The sequence below is a fragment of the Mirounga leonina genome, unplaced genomic scaffold (assembly GCF_011800145.1).
Source record: "Mirounga leonina isolate KUSES-001 unplaced genomic scaffold, KU_Mleo_1.0 Mir_353, whole genome shotgun sequence".
In the NCBI taxonomy this organism is placed as follows: Eukaryota; Metazoa; Chordata; class Mammalia; order Carnivora; family Phocidae; genus Mirounga; species Mirounga leonina.
This window is the reverse complement of record NW_023270699.1, coordinates 2,401,132-2,424,039: the sequence shown is the minus strand read 5'-3', so window position 1 is coordinate 2,424,039 and position 22,908 is coordinate 2,401,132. Positions and strand designations below refer to the sequence as shown.

At 58.9% G+C, this 22,908-nt stretch overlaps 1 protein-coding gene across 4 annotated transcripts in view; it reads left to right on the top strand.

Moving 5' to 3' along the window:
* Positions 1–22,908, top strand: part of AGPAT3 (1-acylglycerol-3-phosphate O-acyltransferase 3) — a 153,220-nt gene that overhangs the window by 119,396 nt on the left and 10,916 nt on the right. For 2 of the 4 annotated variants that reach the window (XM_035030080.1, XM_035030079.1), the window contains exons 2-6: positions 9,897–10,123; positions 16,408–16,577; positions 18,385–18,546; positions 19,477–19,630; positions 20,196–20,298. In XM_035030080.1, coding sequence (XP_034885971.1) covers positions 9,946–10,123; positions 16,408–16,577; positions 18,385–18,546; positions 19,477–19,630; positions 20,196–20,298 — 767 coding nt within the window. In that variant the 5' untranslated portion in view covers positions 9,897–9,945. Of the gene's footprint in view, positions 1–9,896; positions 10,124–10,227; positions 10,874–14,020; positions 14,267–16,407; positions 16,578–18,384; positions 18,547–19,476; positions 19,631–20,195; positions 20,299–22,908 lie in introns of those variants that run through there. The other 2 variants (XM_035030081.1, XM_035030082.1) reach the window with 2 other exon arrangements.

The window sequence follows — 22,908 nt, the reverse complement described above, 5'->3', positions numbered from 1 at the left end:
ATGAGTGTGCATGCACGTGTGTATGAGAACATGTGTGTGCATGCATTATGAAAGTGTGCATTGTGTGCATGTGTATGAGAGCACATGTGCACATGTGTGTGCATGAGTGTGCGTTCACACGTGTATGAGAACATGTGTGTGCATGCATTATGAGAGTGCATTGTGTGTGCGTATGAGAGCACATGTGCACATGCGTGTGCATGAGTGTGCGTTCACGCGTGCATGAGAACATGTGTGTGCGTGCATTATGAGAGTGTGCATTGTGTGTGTGTATGAGAGCACGTGTGCACATGCATGCGTGTGTGCATGAGTGCATTCATGCGTGTATGAGAACATGTGTGTGCATACATTATGAGTGTGCATTGTGTGCATGTGTATGAGAGCACGTGTGCACATGCATGCGTGTGCATGAGTGTGCATTCATGCGTGTATGAGAACATCTGTGTGCATGCATTATGAGAGTGCATTGTGTGTGCATGTGTATGAGCACATGTGCACATGCATGTGTGCATTCACGCGTGTATGACATGTGTGTGCATGCATTATGAGTGTGCATTGTGTGTGTGCGTATGAGAACATGTGCACATGCATGCGTGTGTGCATGAGTGCATTCACATGTGTATGAGAACATGTGTGTGCATGCATGAGAGCATGTGTTGTGTGTGCGTATGACAGCACGTGTGCACATGCATGAGTGCATTCATGCATGTGAGAACGTGTGCATACATTATGAGAGTGTGCATTGTGTGTGTATGAGGGCACGTGTGCACATGCATGCGTGTGTGCATGAGTGTGCATGCATGCGTGTGTGAAAGCACATGTACATCACATGTGCACGTGTGCCTGCATGTATGAGAGCACTGTGCATACATGTGCACGCGTGTGTGCCTTCATGAGCGTGTGGTGCACATGCTTATGTGCGTGTACGAGCACATGTGTGCACGTGTGTGCCTTTGTGTACGAGCATTGTGCACGAGAGCATGAGAACGTATGCGCATGCATGTATGAGAGCATTGTGTGCGCGTGTGCACATGTGTGCCTCTGTGTATGAGAGGGTGTACATGTGTGCACATGCGCGTATGAGAACCTGTGTGTGCATGCATGCATTTTGGGACTCGGTTGCCACAATCTGCCCCCGCTGGAGAGCATTCTTCTGCTCTGGCACCACCAGCTGCCTTGGTGTGAGGAGCGCCTGCTGCGTCCTGCAGGCCCAGGGACTTGTCACAGATCTAGTGTGTAGTCACCAGGCTGTGGGAGCTTCTCACATCCCTCCCACCATGAACATCACTGCTGCAGCCAGTAAAACCATTTGAACCACCTCAGAGGGACCAACGACGCTGGAGCTTGCAGAGCTGGGGTAGGTGGGGTGCGGTGGGGGCCCGGAGGTCCTTCAGCAGCTGCCCACCCCCCCCTCCCCTGCTGTGCACGCTCAGCTCTGGCCTCCCCCACCTGCCAGGCTTCCACAGACGTGACGGTGGGAACAGACCCGGCAGCCACCACCGGGGGGTGACAGGCCTACTGTCCTTGTCCTTGGTCCGCGGTTCCCATTCCCTTCTCAGATGGCACCTGCTGGGGATGAGTGTTACCACCACCAGGGGGGTGGCCTGGGGCGGGGGCCGCTTTGATCAATGTGGCTCTTCTGGAAGCCTCTTGCCTGGAGGGTCTCCAATGAGTCCGGCGACATTGGCGGCTCCCTTTTCTCTGAGCCCCAAGCCACTTCTCCCACGAGCTTTGTGCACCTGCTCCCCAGAGACCGCGACCTGTCTGTGTCGGGCCAGAGTTTGAGGCTCTCAGAGGAGACTCTTGGGTGGACGCGCTCCCAGAGGCTCTGGTCCCATTGTTCTTCCAGGAACCTTTTCATGGGCGTGGCGTGATGGGGTGTGAGAGGTTCAAGATGAAGAAGCCGTGCTCCTGGTCACAAATGTACGTACAGGTAGCACGTGTCGTCCGTGCGGCAAACCGGGACAGAGCACCGACGTGGTCTATGCAGACCTGCGCGAGTAATAGTAACAGAAATGGCGGTGGGGAGCCAGGAGTTAAATCCTGCCACTCCGTCCTCTCTGCCTCTTGCAGACGGGAGCTGCCTGCGTGGTCTCCGGCCTCAGAGGACCAGGGGCTTCCTCCTGTCCACACTGTGGGTCTTCTGGATCCCAGGAAGGCTGGGACACCCTTCCTCGCTGAAGAGGGCCAAGGGCAAAGGGCGTTGCCAGAGGGATCTGTCTCATCCTAGGAGAGCAGATGCCTTCCTAGAAGTCCCTGCGGACTTCTTCCCTGTGTCCCACTGACTGGAACGGGGTCCCACGTACATCCCAGACCAGCAGTTCCAAGAGGGGGTGGGGTTCCTTTAGGGCTTAGATCTGGGGCTGGGGTGCCCTCTTAGGGTTCGATTCCCACCTGGCGTCATGTGGTGGGGGAGCCCACAGAGGCTGCGTGGTACTTGTGGGGCCTGAGGGGAGCTTTTCGTATGTCATTTAATTGGATCTTTTTTACCCATTGGTTGAGAAAATATGTGATGCTAGGATTCTCATGAGCCTGGTAATGGCGTTAAGTCCATTTTGGGTTCTGTTCATTGTAACAGCATTAAACGCAATAGAAAGACAAGTGTGCCCAAGTGCAGACACGACGGGAAGTGAGTGCATGTGTAAGGCAGGTTGTCCAGCATGCGGGTGTGGGTGGTGGTTGTGGGGTGTGCGGGCGCCAGCCCTGCTTGCCTTCACGGGTCTGCTTGTCGGCTCGGAGGCCCAGGCCTCACCCTGCATTATCGAGGCTCTGTAGCAGCTGGGATATCTTGTAGGCTACTACTTCCTGGCTCTTTCTCACGGTTTCTCGGCTTCTCTGTCCTGTTTGCTTTTCCATATGAGCTGTAGGATCTGCCTGTCTAGTTCCAGGGCAGGCTGGGGACCTGTTGGTATTTTAATTAGGATTCAGTTGCATTTATAAAGGATCTTAGAAAGACTGGTTCGTGTGTCATTCCTGTATCATGTATCACTATCTAACAAACCACCCTAGATGCAATGCTCAGAGCTGCCACCGCCTTATTGGCTCACGGATTCCATGGCTCAGCAATCTGGGCTGGGCCCCGTGGGGCGGTCCCGCTGCTGGTCTCCGCTGGGGTCATTCGAGTGGCTGCAGTCGGCCAGTCTGCGCCTGGGGCTATGAATCCACTGCCGTGGGGCCCACCTTCCACCCTCACTTAGTGGGGAGGCTGCGAGGCCTCTGTCTGTGGGGGGAGCCCTGAAGCCAGCCTGGGTTGCTCCAGGGTCTCAGATGACCCCCTGGGGCCAGGGTCCTGGAACCACTAAGTCAGAAATAACTACACCTCTCTGTTGTCGTGGTGCCCTCAGTGACTTCAGTTAGAGCTCGTTATCGGATGTTCCGAGAACGTGGATGGATCTCTGTCCATTGTGTTTCCTCTCTCCACCACTCTGCACCTGTCCCTGGTCACGGTAGTGCTTCGGTTACAGCGGCTTCTCTTGGGTTTATAGGATACAGACCTGTCATCTGCAAATAGTGATGATTTTACTCCTCCTCTTAGATTTTTAGACTTCTTGGTGGTTACAAATGCTGAGGTTGGACTGGCAACAGATGATTATTAGCAAAGTAATATGTCCTGTTTTTCGGCCGAAAGAAGGACGAGGTGGTCCCTGTAAATGAATTTACCCAGGGACTAAAGGTAGCCCCTTAAAGCCTCAAAAAGAGGACTGTGTTTGTCTAATCTGAAATTTTAGCTAGACTCGTGAAAATACCCTTGCTGCTTCCTGGCCTCGTTCAGTAACCCGCTGAGGGGATACAGCCCTTTCTCTCAGCATCGGGGCGAGCTCAGCGTGGGCAGGAGTGGCGGCATTGTGTTCTCACTCGTGATGTCATCGAGGTGCCGCAGGGTGTGCGCCCCGCTCCTGGCGCCGGGCACCCTCTGAGGCGGTGCCTCCCAGGCCGCGGGCTGGCTCTGCCCCGCCGTGTCGCTGTCAGCAGGATGTCTGTCGCCAGCGGCCCTGGGCTCCCGGCTCACATCAGATCGGCCGTGGGCCGGGGCACCTCCCAGACACGCTCGTCCAGGCCGTGTCTACAGCAAGAGCCAGGAGGAGCCGGTCAAGCAGCCAGAGTCCTACCGTGAGTGAGGTGTGTCTGCTCAGCCAGCATGAGGCTTGGTCCTGGTTCTGCGTCACGTTGCCACCTGCATTATGTTAGGTAGTTGAGGAATATTTGGGAGAGGCCATGCTCTCGCTCTCTCTCTCCTCTCCTCTTTGTTTTCAGCAGTCCGTCCTGTTCAGAGAGCGTGTCCTCCGGAGCTGCCTGACTCGGAGAACTCTCCACACGCAGACCGAACACCGGGGCTCACGCCTGGTAAAGCCCAGCCTTCCTGTTTGCCTGGGAGCAGGCCGGGGCCGCTCTGCGCGCTGCACGGGGGTGCTCGCCTGTGGGGTGGGAGAGCAGACGGGCAAGGAGGAAGGGAGGGAGCTGGCGGCCGCCTCTTAGTTCTGCTTCACGATGCGCTCTGAGTGCGGATGACCGAAATCCACCTGGAACGCAGCGGTTCTTAGCCCGTAATTCAGACCACGCATCAGACGTCAAAAGCGATGCATCTCTGGCGTATTTAATGTCTTCTGCCATCGCCAGCCCCCGTCTGCCCGAGGTTACACCCACCCTCAGACAGGCCAGCTGAGGCCGCCGGGCTCTGAGCGCGGCGGGACGGGGCGGCGGGCGGAGTGGCCGACCGCGGCGGCGCCTCCTCCCGGGCTCCCAGGGGCCGGGACTGCGGGTCACGAGCGCAGCTCCACGCTGGAGGCACAGCTGCGGGGCCGCTTGATGCCGTCGCAGGGTCCCATGCTGCTTCCCCGCTGTGACGTGGACACCGTGTGGGGGAGGTGCAGAGGCGTGAAAGGCGCTGAGTCCACGCGTAAACGAAATGGCAGCCCGTCCGCACACGGTCACCGGCCACCACTGAGGGTGTGGAGGATGGTGGACCTCGGTTTCTGTTCCCGTGCAAAGGCTTTGTTGGAAATATGGGGGTTTCCACCAAGATGGAGGGTGGGGGGTTGCCTGGGAGGATATCTGAATGTCAGACCACCGGACCGGCTAGTTCATGACGAAGAGGGACAATAGGGCCAGTGCTGGGGAGAGAGGGTCTGCGGGCGTCTGTGACGGGTCTGCCCTTGAGCTCGGGAAGGCCCGGCAGCGGTTCACCGGCAGGCCCTGGGGCAGGCCCTGGGCGGCAGCGCCATGCTTACAGCTGGACGTGGGAGTGGGCCTGCACGCTTCTCGAATTACGGGACTGGGAACGAGGCCTGAATATTTGTAAGAGGTGGGTCACTGTGCTGGGGCAGCCGGGTCATAGCACCAAGGGCCAGGCGGACATTTATTCCCACAGCCTGGAGGCTGACGTCGGAGATCGAGGGCTTGGCAGGGTTGGCTCCTGCGGAGGGCTGTGGGGGAAGAACCTCTTTGCAGATGACGCGTCCGCCTGTGTCTTCACATGGCCTGCCTCTGAGGGAGGCTGTGTCCTAACCTCTCTCCTGGGGACACGGGCGGATTGCGTTACGGCCCACCCCGATGACCTCATCTAACGCCATCACCTCTTTAAGGACTTGGTCTCCACATACAGCCGCATTCTCAGGTGCTGGCGGTTAAGACCCCGCCATAGCTTTTGGGGGACTCCGTTCAGCCATAACGAGAGGTGCCCCCCTGGGGTCTGAGAGTGGTCAGGCCCTGCTCAGGACGGTGCTGAGCTGCGCCACGGTGCTTCTTCGCTTCCCCTCATGGCCCTGAGCCACAGACAGCTTGGCGGCGGGAACCGCGGGCTCGGAATCAGCAGCGGAAGCCCTGGGAGGGACAGGGTGTCCGAACCACTGAGGGTCCCGCTTCTTGGGGGGCTGGAGGCCCGGGGCCGGCGTCCCTGTGGTGGCCAGTGACACCAAAGCTCCCACGTGAGGCCGCCTTGCTGCTCTGTGAACAACGTCGGCTCAGCCTCGCCAAGCCGCCTGGCCCTCTGCCCCTGTCGACTGGCCAGCAGTCAGTTCTGGGCCTTCTAGCCTGGGGGGCTGGCTCCACCCTGTAGCCCCACCTTGAGGAGCCTGAGCGTGCAGCTCGTCCCCTGCCCCCTGCAGCTCGCCTAGGGGTGCAAACTCAGGAGGCAGCCATCTCACCGTCAGGATCAAGTTGTGCAGATGCAGGATTCCGGAACAACCTAGACCTACTATCTAATGAAGGGACTTAGAGACAGGCCAGGCTTCCTTGCTGCCTCGGCGACGGCATCCGAGCATTAGCGTGAAGGTGCCGTGGGAGGGGGACAGGCTGGCTGTTCTGCCTCCAGGCTCCTCGTAAGCAGTTGGCGTCTTCGGAGGCCTGGGCGCTGGGGGCTCATCCCGGTGTCCTTCAGGCAGGGTGAAGGGCTGCATGCTGGGCCTTCTCCTCTCCGTGTATCGGGCGCTCACGTCGGGGAGCAGCGTTGTGGCCAAGGGCTGGGCTCTGGCTTCCCTGTCCTGAGCGGCAGGTCTTAAAGCCGCTGGGCCTCCGTTTCTTCTTCTGTAACATGGAGGTCTAGACTCCAGGAACCCACCTTATGGGATTTATTATCACTTCATAGTCATCAGGAACCTGCAAACGAAGATCACTGTGTGACACCGTGACACCCTGGATTGGGCCCAGGGGACTCTGACCTACGGAAGTGTGGTATGCTGTCGGGAAACGGATACGAGTGCAACCCGCATGGGCACAGTGTAGCGTTGTCTGTAGGAGCTCAGACGAGCACGCCCCAGCGCTGCGGGTTCTAATCCTGGGGCGTCACCCAGAGTTCCCGATGCCCTGAGCACGGTCGGTCATAAGCAGAGGTGACGCGCAGACGGAGATGATCAGGATGGAGCGTCACCAAGTACTTCGCTTGCAGGGGAGCTGCTTAGCTTGCAGCCCTGCAGCAGAAACGCAAGCTTGGGTATTTGTTCAGATTTCTGTTACAGAATCTTAGACCCTGAAGCATCATCTGCTACATTACAATAAGGTCCTGCAGAGGACCTCAAGGGGAAGTGCAATGAAATGCATTTCCTGACTTTACAGAAGAGCTCGGTGCTGTGTGTTTTGAACACGGACGGTGGTGGTGGTGGCCGGCGGGCGCCGCGAGCATCAGACCCCATGGGCTGCATTTGCAAGAATGGAGTTCTATTTAAAAAGGAAAACTTGAGAGTGCTGGACTGTGTGCAAACGTGCAGAGCCTGACTTACACTTGTCTGGTCAGAGTTAAGCCGTTTTTAGGCGCTCTCGGCAGCCTGAGTTGCGCCTCCCCCACCGCACTCCTGCTGTGTCCATCGAGGCCGGGGAGAGGCTGGGGGCGTGCGGGCCGAGCGGGGCAGCATCCAAGCAGACGGTCAGCACTGGGTGCTCTCGTGGGGTGGGCATGTGGGAGGACCCCTGAGCCGCTGCGGCTGATGTTCCTTAGTATGGAGTCTGGCCCACAGGGAGTGATGGAGTCATGCATTTGGACCCCACTTCTGGGGCGTCCAAGCCAGAGACTGACAGCCCAGGCAGGTGGCCAATAGCAGGTCAGAACACGCCAGCCTCAGGAGATCCCAGGGCCACGCTCACCCTCGGGTCCCGGGAGCCCAGCAGACAGCGGTGGGACCGACCTGGGGTGACCGTGGAAGGACAAGGGCAGGTCGTGAATGTGAGTCATAAAGAAGGCTAGCTGTCGGAATGAAGCTCCAGGCCACATCCGTCAGCCCTCGTCAGGGTCCCTGCCGAGCCCCGGGGTCTGGGGCAGGGGGCCAGCTGGACCCCGGAAGCCAGCGTTGCAGACAGGGGTGTGGTGGTGGTGAGGCCCTGAGAAACGCGTGTCTAAGGGTCGGTGCAGCTCTGCAGGGAATCCTGGGGATGGACTCTTACATCAGAGACTCAGGCAGCCCAGGGACCGGCTACTTCATAACCTCGGGGTTGAAATAGATTCCCGAGTGAGAGACTGCGTTCGCACAGACTTGTGCTCAAGCATGCATGGTCGCCAGGCGCCATGGGCAGGTGAGTCGGCAGACTGGGACCTCCGCGCTGTGGAAGGTCGATATGCCTTCAGGCTGAACGGTGGTGTGTACGTTGTGCTGAGCCACAAGGCAGCTGCCGGGTGTTTCTACTCACGTGAGCCTAGAGAAAAGGAAGCCGGATCCACAGTGCCAGAGGCTGGTGGCGTTGCCAGGGCCTGGGCGCTGCCTGGGCAGGGACAAAGGGAAGTGCCCTGATGTGACCACGGCCCCCATGGCCGTGGCTTTCCAAGTGCCCTCACCCTGCGCACCAGTGAGCACATCTGAGCTGTGCTGAGCTGCACCTTGATGGACATGTACCTCGTGCCCCAGTGATGGAATCAGCAGGTCGGCCATGGAACCTGGGAATCTGCTTTTAAAAGCATCACGGCTGATACGGCAATCTATGTGCTGGCTTCTGGGGACCCTGGTTATTCTGGTGGGAGTGCGGGTAGAGAGCCTGCCGGTTAGGTGCTAGAGGATGGGCATTGGTGCCAGGTCCAGACAAAGCCATTAGCTCTAGTACATGGAAGGAGTACGTCGTCAGGCCTGGCCTGGCTGGCATGTTCGGGACTCTGCCTTCCAGAAGCGTCCCCTGCCCGTGGGAAGCGTGTGGACGCAATCTCACTGCCTACGTTGGAATCTGGTGCTACTGCTTCTCACGGCTGGACCCCGAACAAGTCAGCTGTCTGTGCTGCTGTTTGCTTGGAGGGGACGGTTTGCAGTGTCCCCAACAATGTAGTAGGAAGTGTCTTGCTGTCCCCGTGTGTTTTCTGTTCTTTAGGTTCAGAGGATCAGTTACAGTAACTGCGGAGTAACCAGTTAGTAACAAACCATCCCAGCACTGGTCTGAGACAGACACTGCCCTTAGTTGCCCTCCCTGTCCCTTCAGCCACAGCGGGCTGGTGGCTCGGGGCTGCGGAGGGGCTGTGGCATCCGAAGGCCTGACTGGGCCTGGACGGCCAGCTTTCGCTGCCAACGTCCTCCTGACACGGCAACTGGCTCCCCCTGAGCCGACCACGTGAGGACCAGGGGCCGGGCAAAAGTTGTGCTTTTGCGACTCAGCCTCAGAAATCACAGCGGCCTGTTTCCAGCACAGTCGGTTTGGTCTCGGGGGGCAGCCGGCCCCCTGGTGCCCCCAGGTGTGCTCAGCTTGTAGAGTGAAGCAGGACCTGCCCCGGAGAGTCGGGGAGCCTGTCTCAGAGCCAGCTCCGCGCCCCATCCCCAGAGAGCATGCGGGCCCCTCTCCTGCGGACCACGGGCAGCCCTGAGTTTGGATCACAGCTTCCTGCTTGGTTCTCTGCCACGAGGGGGGGTTACAGGGCAGCTCACAGGACAAGCGCAGCCAAGAAGTGTGAGCTTTGGGCTTCACTGTTGGAAGTAAGAGATGCACGTGGAAAGGGGAGAAAGACTGGTTAGGCCCCTGGGTGAGTCACCGTGCTGTGCCAGAGCCCAGACAGAGGCTCTTAGCTTCCAAGTGCACCACAGTGTGGGAATTAAATCGTTGAGATAGTATGGATCTGTTCTATAGAGATTTCATGTGCAGTTTGATCTTTTAAATGATGCTAAAAAACGTCTAAAATAAAAACTATCTGTAATGCTTTTTCCTAGAGGTAATCAATCACTAGTAATATTTGGGGGCATTCGTTTAGGTTTTTTTCTTCCTTTCTTGTGTGCATGGGGGTGTGTGTGTGGTGTGTGTGAGAGTGTGTAGTGTGTGTGGGGCGGTGTGCGTGACGTATGAGTGGCTTATGTCCCTTCCAGAAGGAAAGGCCGCAGAGAGTGGCGTGAGTGAGCCGCTGGCTGGCGGGCTCTGCTGCGCGCCCCGTGGGTCGTCCTCCGCATGCTGCCGCCGGGGTCCCGGGCGCCCGTCCTCACTGCTGTCCCTGTCCTTTCCAGGACGGCTCTTCTCAGTGAAGGACCTTGCACTCGCTACTGAGTAGCGACCATGGGCCTGCTCGCCTACCTGAAGACCCAGTTCATGGTGCACCTGCTCATCGGGTTCGTCTTCGTGGTGAGCGGGCTGGTCATCAACTTCGTCCAGCTCTGCACGCTAGTCCTCTGGCCGGTGAACAAGCAGCTTTACCGCCGGCTCAACTGCCGCCTCGCCTACTCACTGTGGAGCCGTGAGTGTTGCCTGCGCTGCGCATGCGGGGAGGTGGGGGCTGGGCAGCAGGGGGGGAAAGGACGTCCTTTGTGCCAGATGAACCCGAACCCCGAACAGACCGGCCTGCACTCCCTGCCGGGCGGGGGCCCCTGGGGTGGGGAATGCTCCCGATGACACGTGCGGCAGGTGGGGCCCGGCTGGCGGTCCCCACGCGGGAACGGAGGGGCTGCTCAGGGGTGGCCGGCAGACGCGTGGAGGATGCTCAGCCTCTCCACGGGGTTGAGCCGAATGACATCCCGACAGCCAACTGCTTGGACCCACCGAGGACGCAGTTTTGTATGGTTAACATGGTCTTGGATATTTGAGGACAGATATGAACTCGGTTCGCCAGCTGGGCAGCGGGGCGCCGCAAGCCAACCGCGGGTGGCCTGTCCGCTCTCTGGTGCGTGCGAGCACCTGTCTGTCAAGGACAAGGACCCTTGCCCGCTTTGATCTCACGTACGCGTGTAGACGTGTGTGTCTGTGGCCGACGTGCATCTGCGTGTGCGTGTGCGTGTAAAATCAGTCCCCACCTGCTGGGTGACGGAGACGCCAGCGCCCCACGGCAAAGCTCACGGTTGCCGGGGCTGGACCATTGTCCCACAAGATACGAACGTGCCTGAGTGCTCCCTGCAGAAGCGCCGTCAGTACAGACCTTCTCCTCTTACCACTTGGACATCAGCACAAACCGGCAGCCGCCGTAGTGCCCCCTTCGCGGGGCGCAAGTACGGTGAGTGCGCCATGGGACCCCGCAGCCCTGACCAGCGAGGGCGTCTCCCTACTGACGCAGAGCCATCTGCAAAATACATTTCTAAGCGAAAGGGGAAGGCGCACAACGAGGTTCAGGGCACACTGCTGTTTCTTTGAGGACGGCGTGTGCTGGGTGTGCACGTGTGCATGCTGGTCGTGCCTGGAGGGTCCCCCGGGTCACCAAGAAACCGAATACCCAGGGACTGGAGGAACGAGGGGCTTCCACTTTGTGCATTGTTATGTTTTACTTATTTACTGCTTGTTTGGTTTTTGTTTTTTTCCTTTTCCTTTCTACTATTTACATTTATTTACGTATATGTCTGACTTTGCGCTGTTTACGTTTTTGAGCTTAACGTGTTTCTTTTATAGTAAAGAGAAAACAATGCCCATTTTATATCCCCTGGGAAACGGTGAGTCTCCGTTAGCCTCCCAGCTCGGGAGCAGAGGCGGGAAGACCTCCAAGGAGGCTCGGAGGCCCGCGACTTCCCGCGGCCTCGGCCGAGACCGGCGAGCTGGCCCATAGCTTTAGCTTGCCTTACACGCTCAACAGCTTCAGTTCCCAGGGTTTGGTTTCTCTTTCAGATAAAAGATTTTTGTGGGGGTGGGGGAGGGAGAATTAAAAATCCTGTCGTGTGAAACATACAATGAGCTGCTCGTGAGTATAATTGGGTAAGAGAAATACACACCAAAAGGGCAAATACTGATTAATAAAAACTAAATTGTGACTCCACCTGCAGCAGGATTGTAAGGTTAAAACACTCCCAAACAGCCCAGTCCTGGATGAGGCTGGCTTGTTAGCACGTGGCTGGGGGCACAGTACGTAAAGGGAACCTCTTAGTGCTGCCCCATCCCCTCAGCAGAGAGCGGGGGGCTGGCACCGAACCTCGAGCTTGCCTTCCAGGGGCCCCAGATGGACCAGCTGCAGGGGGGGGACCGGATTTAACTGGACCCGGAGCCGTGGCTGGGTTGGAGCAGGTTAGCAGTGCCCCTTGGGATCAGCTTGTCTGGGGGAAATACCTCCCACTTTAGGCTCGAAGAATCTCACAGATCAAGACAAAGCAAATATGAACTCATAGTTGGAGGACAAGAAACATCCGGCAGATTTAGACAAAACACTAGCAAACGGTGACAAAAGAATCAGATAGAACGCCCATAAATAAAAATTGTAATTGTAGAGTATTGTTAGAGTGAACTGTCAGCTCGTGCTGGTGAATGTGACGTCACGTTGGACCCAGCTCACGGGAGACCAGGCACAGTGACGCGAGTGTGCGGCAGAGACCCGGGAGGAGAGGGTGACACGGGCTGAAAGGAGGACGGGGAGAGAGGCTGGATCTGTGGAGGGGGCGCGGCAGGCGGTGCTGGGACAGGATCCTCCTGGGTGGATGAAGACGTGGTGCTGTGACTCCTTGAGGACAGCGTGTTCCCAGCAGGGAAAATAAACGGACACACACGCTCAGACACGCCCCAGGGAGGTCACACACGGCGGAGACAAAGAGCAGGTGCAGAAATACCCAGACGGGAAAGCCCGACTGCCGGCAGGAATGGACAGACCGACCGACGGCGGTCGTTCAAACGAGGGTGACCTAGAACAGTCTGATGCCAGCCAAGAGCGGCGGCACTCGCGGCCCATGATATGCACCTGACATTCCCGTCGGAAAAGTTCTTTAGGAAGAACAAAAGCTATCATACAGCAGGGCCTGAGGTGCTGGAAAGAGGGCAGTCAGAGAAATTGGTGAGTAGGTACATCTAAGCGATGCTGTTAAGTAATGACCATGCCCGGTTTGTGAGGCTGAGCCAGAACCAGTCAGGGCGGAAGCGGGGGTGGGGGTCGGGGGGGCTGTGTGCGTGGGGTGGGGGAGGGAGGGAGGGAGGGGACGTTGGGGGAGAGTTCCAGTCCCACTGGGCTCACTTCTCCTTCTGGTATTCACCAGGAGGACAGCAGTCTCTGATGTCAGACTTTGCTAACAAAAGGTGGGGTGGGAGACAGACATCATACTAACTTGAGAACTCTTAGAAGATGGGTTAAAAAAGCAAAGACAAATGCATTTTTGTAACAAAGACAACGAAGTGGAGGAAAGCCTGAGAACAAAACCTGTCTCCCAGCGGGAAGCAGACTGGAGTGAGCCCCTTGTGTGGGGAGCATCCCAGACGCCAGCGAGGGGCGCCGGCCTTCTGTTGCTGAGTGCGAGGCTGTGGGAGCCCCCGAGGGACCCGCTGAAGCGGGGGTGTTCCACAGGTGTCCCCCTCCGAATTGGACTGAGTGGAAGGCTCCCCCAGATTACAGGGGCATGTGGGGAGGGCTGCAGTCACATCATTGTTTTAATGACCCTGAGCCACTGTCCAGTGTCTGGCTGGACGCGAACCCTGCTCTCACCCTGTGATGCCTGGCGCCCTCCCGCTAGCCGCCCTGAGCGCGTTCCCAGTGTGACCCTCGTCCGGGCCCTGGCTCCCGCTGACCTGGCCATGCCGAACCTTCCCGGCTGGAAAAGAGAAAATCGCCTCCCTCGCAGCCGCTCTATCCAGATCGAGTCAATGCCGGGAGTTTGAGAACGGTGATGTGCAGCGAGTGGCTGAAAGAGAGAGCTTGCTCGTTCTGAATGAAGGAAATCACACCGAAAAATGAGGGCTGGGCCCAGGAGCCCACCAGCAAGACTCCTTCAGAGTGCTCCCCCGCGGGGCCAGGGTTGCAGGCACCGACGGCAGGCTGGCAGCCGCCTGGCGGCTCCACGCTCCACGGACAGAGAGGCTGCTGGTCTCCAGATGAGATGGGCAGGCACCCCCACCCGCCGTTCCCTGGGCTGCCGACTGGCAGGCGGGGAGGAGCAGCCTGGTGCGCTCCGACAGAGCCGCTCTCCGGGACGGGCTGTGGCTCGTCCTCACAGAACGTCTGTGGGGGATTTGGGGTGCCTGTCCATCCGGCCCTCCATCTGCGGTCTCTGGGCGCCTCTGGAACACAGGGATGGCTGAGAGAGCCAGCGTTCATGGACATTGACCGCGAGGCGGCCCCGCTCCGGAGCACCTGCGGGGAGGGGGCTGTGCCGTCCCTCTCGCAGGTGGGGCCACACAGCTGGGGAGGGGGCCCCCCGAGCCAGCCTGCGGCTCAGGAGCGCACTACACTCCTGCCCTTGGCGGCTCTGAGTCAGGAGGCTGAGGCCGTATTGGCTCCTCTCGAACAAAGGATAAGAAAGAACTTGCCCGTGTCCGCGGCAGCGTCGTTCCCACGAGCCCACAGTCTGAACACGTGTCCAGCGATGGATGAACGGATAGAGAAAACGCGGTCCTACGTGCAGTGGGAAATTATTTGGCCTTTACACAGGGACTCCTGCCACAGGGGACAACACGGATGAAACCTCAGGACATCGCGTGAAGTGAGGTGAGCTGGTCCCAGAAGGACACGTACTGCCCCATCCCGCTTCCAAAAGGGACCTGAAATCGGCCGCACCCTGGAGGGGCCTAGGGCTGGTGATGTGGTGCGCCGTCCAGCCCTGTGCCCCGTGGTAACGGTGCCGGATTGTGCACTGGAGGTGTGTTCGGAGGGCGCGTCTCAAGTGTTCTTACTAGGATAATGGAAAAAACGCTCCCCCATTCCCCAACAAGTCTCTTTAGAAGCAACAGTCTCCACCATAGTCCCTTGTGAACCAGCTCACCCCCGGGGACTTGGCGCAGGCCCTGCCAGGGCTGCCGCCATCCGATAAACAAGAGCCACAGAGAGAGAGAGGGCGGCTCTGGGCTGTGTCTCCCCGGTGGGGGGGGGCAGCTGCCCCCCCCCCCCACATCAGCAGGGGACACTTCCAGATGCGCAAGCGGCCGGCCTCCTGGCCTCTGCTTTCCTTCCTTTTCTTTTCAACAGCTTTACCGAGACAAAATCCACGCTTTATACAGTCCGTACAGCCCAGTGGTCCTGGTGTAGTCACCCCAGAAAGAAACCCCATAGGCACTCACAGCCGCCGCCATCCCCCAGCCCTGCAGTCAGTCAGCTGCCTCCTGTCTGTGGGTTTGCCCGTTCTGGACATCGCATGCAGCCCCTACGGGTCGGTCCTTCAAGACGGACTCACTGTTTCCCAGGCTCGCCCAGGTTGCGGCTGGGTCACGTGACGCGGCGGTGGGACTGGTTGTGCGGCCGGCCGTGGCTCGGTGGGCATTTGGCTGGTGTCTGCTGCTCGGCGCTTTGAGCATCCGTGCACAGGTGTTTGCAGGGACGCCTGTTCTCGTGGCTCCTGGGCAGATCCCTGGGGTGCGATCGCGGGGCCGTCCCCTAGCTCCGTGTGGACACCAGTTTCCGAGAAAGTGCCCAGCACGTGCACGGCGCCAGGCGGGGCTCCTGTGTCTCCCGTCGGTGTCCGGTGACAGCCATCCCGAGGAGCGGGAAGGGGTGTCTCACTGCGGTTTGGGCGCATCCTGATGGCTGGCGATACTGAGCATCATCTCGTGTGCTTGCGGGCCGCCTGTAAATACTCGAGAAAGGTCTGTTGGGATCGTTTGTCTTCCACGCCTGCGCCTTTCTCCAGGCTTGTGAATGCGGGCTAGAAGCGGCCAGGGCTAGCAGGGTCACTGGTGCCGAGTTTGCCTCTGACAGGTGGCCTTTTCCGCTGACCCTGCCTCGGGTTGTCTCCCGGGTGGCAGGGACTGTGGCTGGTGAGTGTCCAGGTATCATCTGAGGGGCAGACCTTCCGTCCAGCTCCCACCTTACAGAGAAGGAAGGGACCCCAGAGGCTGCGTGATCAGCATCACATGGGGCGCAGAGCTTATGCAGCCCCCACCTTGCCCCAGGCTGGTGGGGATGCCCATCGGGAAGGGGGGACCAGCCCCAGTCGTTGGTTCTTGGGTGTTAACGTCGTGAACTGTGGCCCGTGGAGTCCTCCAGGGGCCCTGTAAGGAAGCCACTATTTTCTCCTTTCTGTAAATGGGGAAACTGAGGCCCAGGCAGTCAGACGTGGAGCCTGCTCTCCACGCCCTGGCCTCCATCCCCCAGGGCCGGTCCCATCAGAAGATGGAGGGGCTGGTGTTGAGCACAAAAACAACGGGGCCGTCCTACGGTGATCCTGAGTGCGAAAGCCGTGCTTCTTGGTCTGTGGGGTCACCTTTCTTAGGACGCCTGGCCGTGGTGGGCATAGTCACACTGCCGACCACGTGGCCCTGGGGCTGGCTGTGTGCATGCACCCACCCCCTGTGCCCCCATTCTGTGGATAAAATGTGATCGTCCCTCAAATCACAGCACCTGTGGGAATCATAATAGGACATAAAGACGTCCACCTAAGATTACGGTTTTCTTCCACTTCTGCTTTCCATTTGTCTTTTCCCTGACTTTTGTTTAGAAAAGGTCATTACAATTTTGGAAAATTAAATTTATGAAACCTAAACCATCAAAACTCATTTCTAGCTGGAAGTCCCACCTGGATGAACATTCTGTAAAAGTCCCCTGAGCACGGGCTTGGCCGGCACCTCCTGCAGCGGGGTTCCCGTATCCAAGCCCAGCGTCCTGCACCTGCTGACGCCGCTCCCCTGTGTCTGCAGAGTTGGTCATGCTGCTGGAGTGGTGGTCCTGCACGGAGTGCACGCTGTTCACTGACCAGGCCACGGTGGACCGTTTCGGCAAGGAGCACGTGGTCATCATCCTCAACCACAACTTTGAAATTGATTTCCTCTGTGGGTGGACCATGTGTGAGCGGTTTGGCGTGCTGGGGGTGAGCCACATGGGGGTCCCGGGCAGGTGCTGGGGGTGAGCAGTGCGGGGTCCCGGGGAGGTGCTGGGGGTGAGCAGTGCAGGGTCCCGGGGAGGTGCTGGGGGTGAGCAGTGCAGGGTCCCAGGGAGGTGCTGGGGGTGAGCAGTGCGGGGTCCTGGGCAGGTGCTGGGGGTGAGCAGTGCGATATTCCAGGGAGGTGTTGGGGGTGAGCCACACAGGCATTCTGGGAAGGTGCTGGGGGTGAGACACGTGGGGGTCCCAGGGAGGTGCTGGGGGTGAGCAGTGTGAGGTCCCAGGGAGGTGCTGGGGGTGAGCAGTGCGGGGCCCCGGGGAGGTGCTGGGGGTGAGCAGTGCAGGGCCCCAGGGAGGTGCTGGGGGTGAGCAGTGCAGGGCCCCAGGGAGGTGCTGGGGGTGAGCAGTGCAGGGCCCCAGGGAGGTGCTGGGGGTGAGCAGTGCAGGGCCCCGGGGAGGTGCTGGGGGTGAGCAGTGCAGGGTCCCGGGGAGGTGCTGGGGGTGAGCAGTGCAGGGTCCTGGGGAGGTGCTGGGGGTGAGCAGTGCAGGGTCCTGGGTAGGTGCTGGGGTTGAGCAGTGCAGTGTTCCAGGGAGGTATTGGGGGTGAGCCACACAGGCATTCTGGGAAGGTGCTGGGGGTGAGACACGTGGGGGTCCCAGGGAGGTGCTGGGGGTGAGCAGTGTGAGGTCCCAGGGAGGTGCTGGGGGTGAGCAGTGCGGGGCCCCGGGGAGGTGCTGGGGGTGAGCAGTGCAGGGCCCCGGGGAGGTGCTGGGGGTGAGCAGTGCAGGGCCCCGGGGAGGTGCTGGGGGTGAGCAGTGCAGGGTCCTGGGGAGGTGCTGGGGGTGAGCAGTGCAGGGTCCTGGGTAGGTGCTGGGGTTGAGCAGTGCAGTGTTCCAGGGAGGTATTGGGGGTGAGCCACACAGGCATTCTGGGAAGGTGCTGGGGGTGAGACACGTGGGGGTCCCAGGGAGGTGCTGGGGGTGAGCAGTGCAGGGTCCCGGGGAGGTGCTGGGGGTGAGCAGTGCGGGGTCCCGGGCAGGTGCTGGGGGTGAGCAGTGTGGGGTCCCGGGGAGGTGCTGGGGGTGAGCAGTGCAGGGCCCTGGGGAGGTGCTGGGGGTGAGCAGTGCGCGGTCCCGGGGAGGTGCTGGGGGTGCTCCACACGGGGGCCCCAGGGAGGTGCTGGGGGTAAGCAGTGTGGGATCCCAGGGAGGTGCTGGGGGTGAGCAGTGCAGGGTCCTGGGGAGGTGCTGGGGTGAGCCACATGGGGACCCCGGGGAGGTGCTGGGAGTGAGTGGCATGGGGTCTGGGTTTTCCTTCTCTTCTGGTGTAGCCCCTGGACCCTCTGAGCCCAGAGTCTGAGGTCAGGTCCACCCTCAGCTCCCCAGGGCTTGTCTTGAGCTCAGGCTTATTGCATTGCCTCCCATGAACCCGTACTTATCCAGAGTCCCTACAGAGCTCCCTTGGCCAGCTGAACTGCCTCAGGGAAATGTCAAGGGCCCCCTGAGGCAGGCCGAACAGAGCACTGCAGTGAAAGTAGCTGTACTTGCCTGTCCCAGGTCCACCCTCAGGCAGCCCAGGGCCTGGTGGCTAGAGCGGGCACCCCTCTCTCCACCAGCCTGTGCCTCAGTTTCCTTGTCTGTAGGACAGCACGCCTGCCCCCTTGGGGTCGTGCAGAAACCAGTGGCCATGCTCAGAGCAGGGCCTCCTCGTTGACGGCAAAGTCACCAAGCACCAAGCCAGTCCCAGGGGCGCCTGTGGGGGTCTTGACCCTCACCGCCTGCCCCCTCCCTCCAGAGTTCCAAAGTCCTCGCAAAGAGGGAGCTGCTTTATGTGCCCCTCATCGGCTGGACGTGGTACTTCCTGGAGATCGTGTTCTGCAAGCGGAAATGGGAGGAGGACCGGGACACTGTCATCAAGGGGCTGAAGCGCTTGTCCGACTACCCCGAGTACATGTGGGTGAGTGCCCTGTGGCTTCAGTCCGGATGCCTTTAGGTCTCCTGACCCCCCCCCCCCGCCCCCGACTATATGATTAGCTGTGGCCGACGAGAACCCACACTGGGGAGCAATTTCACAGCAGAACCAGGGCCCTCACCTGAGCTTGCAGGCCGGGGGGCCCCTCCCAGGCCAGCTGCTTCTACCTGCCCCAGTGCAGACCCAGAGCCCTGCTGAGGGGGCCTGGAGAGGAAATGAGCCCCCTTCCTGCATCCCTGGCTCCGCTGTGCGATGGAGCCGCCCTGAGAGCACCTGCCCAGCCCCTCGGGGGGCATTCTCTGCAGGGAGTAGCTTCCGGGGAGCCAGGCTGCACAGCAGACCCCAGGGACCCTGTGGTTCTGGGGATCGATTTGTACTTCAGAGAAGATTTAGCTTGCTTTCAAGAACATCCACCCCTCAGGCCCCTGGGGCGGGGGCTTCCTCCTATTTTTCCAGCCCCTTCCATGAGTCTGATGGGCCAGCCGTCCGAAGTAGTGGCCATCGGTCAGTTTGGACATCGTTTCTGTTTCTAATCTGGTCCCTGGAAGTATTTCTTTGAGAACTGGCTACTTAGTTGCATTTCTGATCCTCATGTTGAGGCAAATGGATAACAGACTAACGATTTTCCAGTCACTGGTGGGAAGGCTGCTGCCTGGGCACCCCTTCCTGTTCCAGTTCTTTCTGGGCAGCTGTCTTTGGCATTCTTGGAGAATCCGTGCCGTGCTGTTTGCTGTTCTCGGAGGGGCTCCGTGTGGCTGGAGTGTGGATTGCAGCCCTAAATCCAGTCACATTGTACAGGACACCTCACTTGTCACTAGAGTGTTGTGTCATTGCTCCAGATCAGCAGCACATGCTCGGTGGGGGCAACGTTGGAGCCCGTCGCCTGGGATAACCCCTGTCCCCCCCATGCCCTAGTTCCTTCTGTACTGTGAGGGCACGCGCTTCACGGAGAAGAAGCACCGCGTCAGCATGGAGGTGGCCATCTCCAAGGGGCTGCCCGTCCTCAAGTACCACCTGCTGCCCCGAACCAGGGGCTTCACCACGGCGGTCCAGTGCCTCCGAGGGACGGGTAAGAGGCCGCCGCTCTCCCTCGGGCTCTGCGTGCAGCAAGACATGAACGTGATTTGTCCAAGACTACAGGTCTTGTGAATGACGTGTAAAATGCAGGACAGCGGGACGGAAAGGGAGAGCCAGTAGGTGGAGGCACCGTGTGTAAGCTGGTCCTAGCGTTTCAGGGGTGATAAAATGCTAGTTAATGGAATAAATGATGAATAAATAATGAAAAAGTTGTGTAACTTAAAACCTTATAAAAGGAAAAAATACATATATCTAATGAGTCCCAAAGGAGGCAAGATCAAAGATAGGGACAAAGAACAGGGAGTACAAATAGAAAGCAACGAGACCATAAATCTGAACACAAATGGTCAGTAAATGCAGTAACGTGCATCACCCACGTGTGAGGCGAGGAGCCTGCAGGGCTGAGCCGGGTGCGGGGCTGAGTCAGGTGCTGGTGTGGGGCCCAGCGGGGTGCAGGGCTGAGTCGGATGCAGGTGCGGGGCCGAGCCGGGTGTGGGTGTGAGCGTGGGTGCTGACGCAGGCGCCCGCCCAGGTCTCACCCCTGCTGCTCCCTGCAGTCGCAGCCGTCTACGACGTCACGCTGAATTTCCGTGGAAACAAGAACCCGTCTTTGCTGGGAATCCTCTATGGGAAGAAGTACGAGGCGGACATGTGTGTGAGGTGAGTACCCCTCCCCGTGTCCCCAGCTCCTGGCACTGGGCCCCCGGGCACCCAGTGGAGGCAGCCTGCTCCCCAGAACTGCAGATGTGGGGACAGACCCGAGAAGCACTCGCTGTCCTACAAGGTGAAGGAGTGGGTCTGGGGTGAAGGCAGACCCTTCTGCATGCTCTGAAGACAGGAACAACCTCTCCTGCTGGAGGGACACAGAGGCTTTTTAAAAGGGGCTGAGCTTCAGCTTGGACAGTGACTAGGATTCCCATAGGCAGAAGGGTGAGCTGTCCCAGCCCAGGGGTCTGGTGTTCTTAATAAAAGGGGGTTTTGACTTTGACCCCAGCTCCAAGCACAATTGTAGGCCGGCCCTCCAGGTCCTCCTCTTGCCTGGATCGTCCCAGTTGAACTTGGCAGCCCCGCCCCTCCCGGTTCCTTCAAATGTGCAGGAAGGCCGGACCTTCCCTGGTGCGCGCACAAATCATGGGCCCTGTTAGCGCCTCTGCCTGTCACCAGCCAGCACTGAGTATCCACCCCGGTCAGACTGGCCCCCAGGGCTCTCGGAGGCCCACTTCATGTCAATCCCGAGCACATCTAAAACAGCAACCACACCCGGTTCCTCCCCCACCAGGAATAACTTTGTGAATGTAAAGAATAAGCCAGGGGGCTTTTTCCTCCTGAAGTTTGTAGTGGATTGGCTCAGAGGAGGTATAGGTTCTCTTATTCCATCCTCGGACGGGGAGAGAGCCCCAGGTCCTTGCCCTTAGACCTCTGGAACCAGCGGGGACTGGGTGGTCCTGGTGGCCTCCAGCCCTGGCTATGGCTCTGACCAGAACATGTGCTGTGGCCCAGGGCAGTGACAGCAGTGGTGGGCTTGGGGCCTGTCCTCACCCTCGCTGGCCCCTGGGCGGTCGGGGTGGCCCGGGGCTTGGTCTCAACCGCCCCAGGTCCCAGCCTGGAGGTGGCAGAGCTGGGCGAGCCCTCCTGGTCCGGCTCCAGAGCACCAGGTTGCACTGCTCCTCCTAGTGGACAGTCACCCCTGCCGGAGAAGACCTGTGCCTTACTCTGTTGATTGTCCCCTTTGTTGCAGAAAGCCTGGGATTATACTTTACCTAATCTTATTTTAACAGACAAGTTCTTAGAACGTCTAAAAGCTTCAATGTGCTATTTTGTGATACTTACCTTTTGGGTATTTTGAAGGAAAGCAATATTCCAGTGAGTCCAAAACATGCTTATAATCAAACAAGACAAAGCTCTCGTCGGCCGATGGAGCTTTCCTCTTTTGAGTCCTTTTCCTGTTCCCCTCCTGGTGCAGTTGCGCTGGGGGCAAGGCCAGGGGCATTCGGTGGTGGTGGCCTGAGGCTCCCCGCGTTCATCTGGCACTTGGGGCCAGCATCCTTAAAGGGGCTTGAGTCCTCTCCGGGAGATAGGTGCTCATATATTTATTTTTTTTTATCATCCTTTTGAATTCTTATTTTATACTTTTCATACTGCGTACAGCAGACCTACACGAGGACCTGGGTGTGGTGATCCACCGCAGGACGTGGATACAAACCAGGGGAGGAGGCGGCCATCCCTCAGTGGACACCCCTTCTGAGCTTTGTCTCCTTAGCTGGGGTGCACCGGTTCCCAAGAGCTTTCGGGGTCCTCAGAGTTAGAGCATCTTTGTTTATGAGGGGTTCTACGTCTCCTTCACTCCCCGGGAGTGTAGAGTGGTTCCCAGAGGCTGCGTGAACGTGGCACCGCCCTCGCTCCCGTGTCCATGTCCTTGTTCTCGTGTCCGTTTTCATTTCAGATACAGTGAAGATTGACAGGTTATAACCCACAAAGCAAAGCTCTCCACTTTTGGAAACAGTAGGGTTAGGATAACTTCAAACACGGAGATTTTGGCAGGCTGCTCTCACTCGGGCCCACCCGGTGGTGCCCGGCGGGAAGACCACCGCCCTGGTCATTCCTGCTCCCGTGTGTCCCTAGCGTCCCCTGCTGGCGGCCTCGGGTACTGCGGCTGCCGTGGGGCGCCCTCTTGCCCTGCTTGTCTCCCCCAAGACACCTGCGCTCCTGGGCGGGTGATCCCGCTGGTGATTAGGGTCATAAGTAAGTGTCACCGAAGTCAGCTATTTGTGAGTTAAGATTAAAGTTCTGAATCTCTATTGCTTTTCATAGTTGGAGCAAGTAGATTTCCTTTGTGAACTACATAATCCTCTTTGCCTAATGGAAGACGCTCTCAGTTTTGATTATTTCTGAAGAATGGACTATTAGGAAAGACCAAAACTCCTGCTGGAGCTCACAAGTGCACACCCTTCTCAGTGGAAACGGGGGCGTGGTCTGTTCCATTAAACTGCCCGTGAGCCCCCCCCACCCCCGTGAAAAGTGTTGGCTGTGCCTTGGGGAAGAACACACCTCCCTGCCCTCCCTCCGTGGCCCCTGCCGCCCCGCGGGCCAGGTGCCAGCTGCTCTGCGCGCCGGCTGAATGCCTTGGATGTGTGTGTGGTTTTAGAACTTGAGAGTGAGGCCCGACCAGAAAAGGTGGGGCCGGCGAGTCCCCCCCACCACGCAGCGACTGCTCCCCTGTTTGATGCCATCCCACGGGTAAGTCACCGTGCTTTCAATCTTCTTACCCGA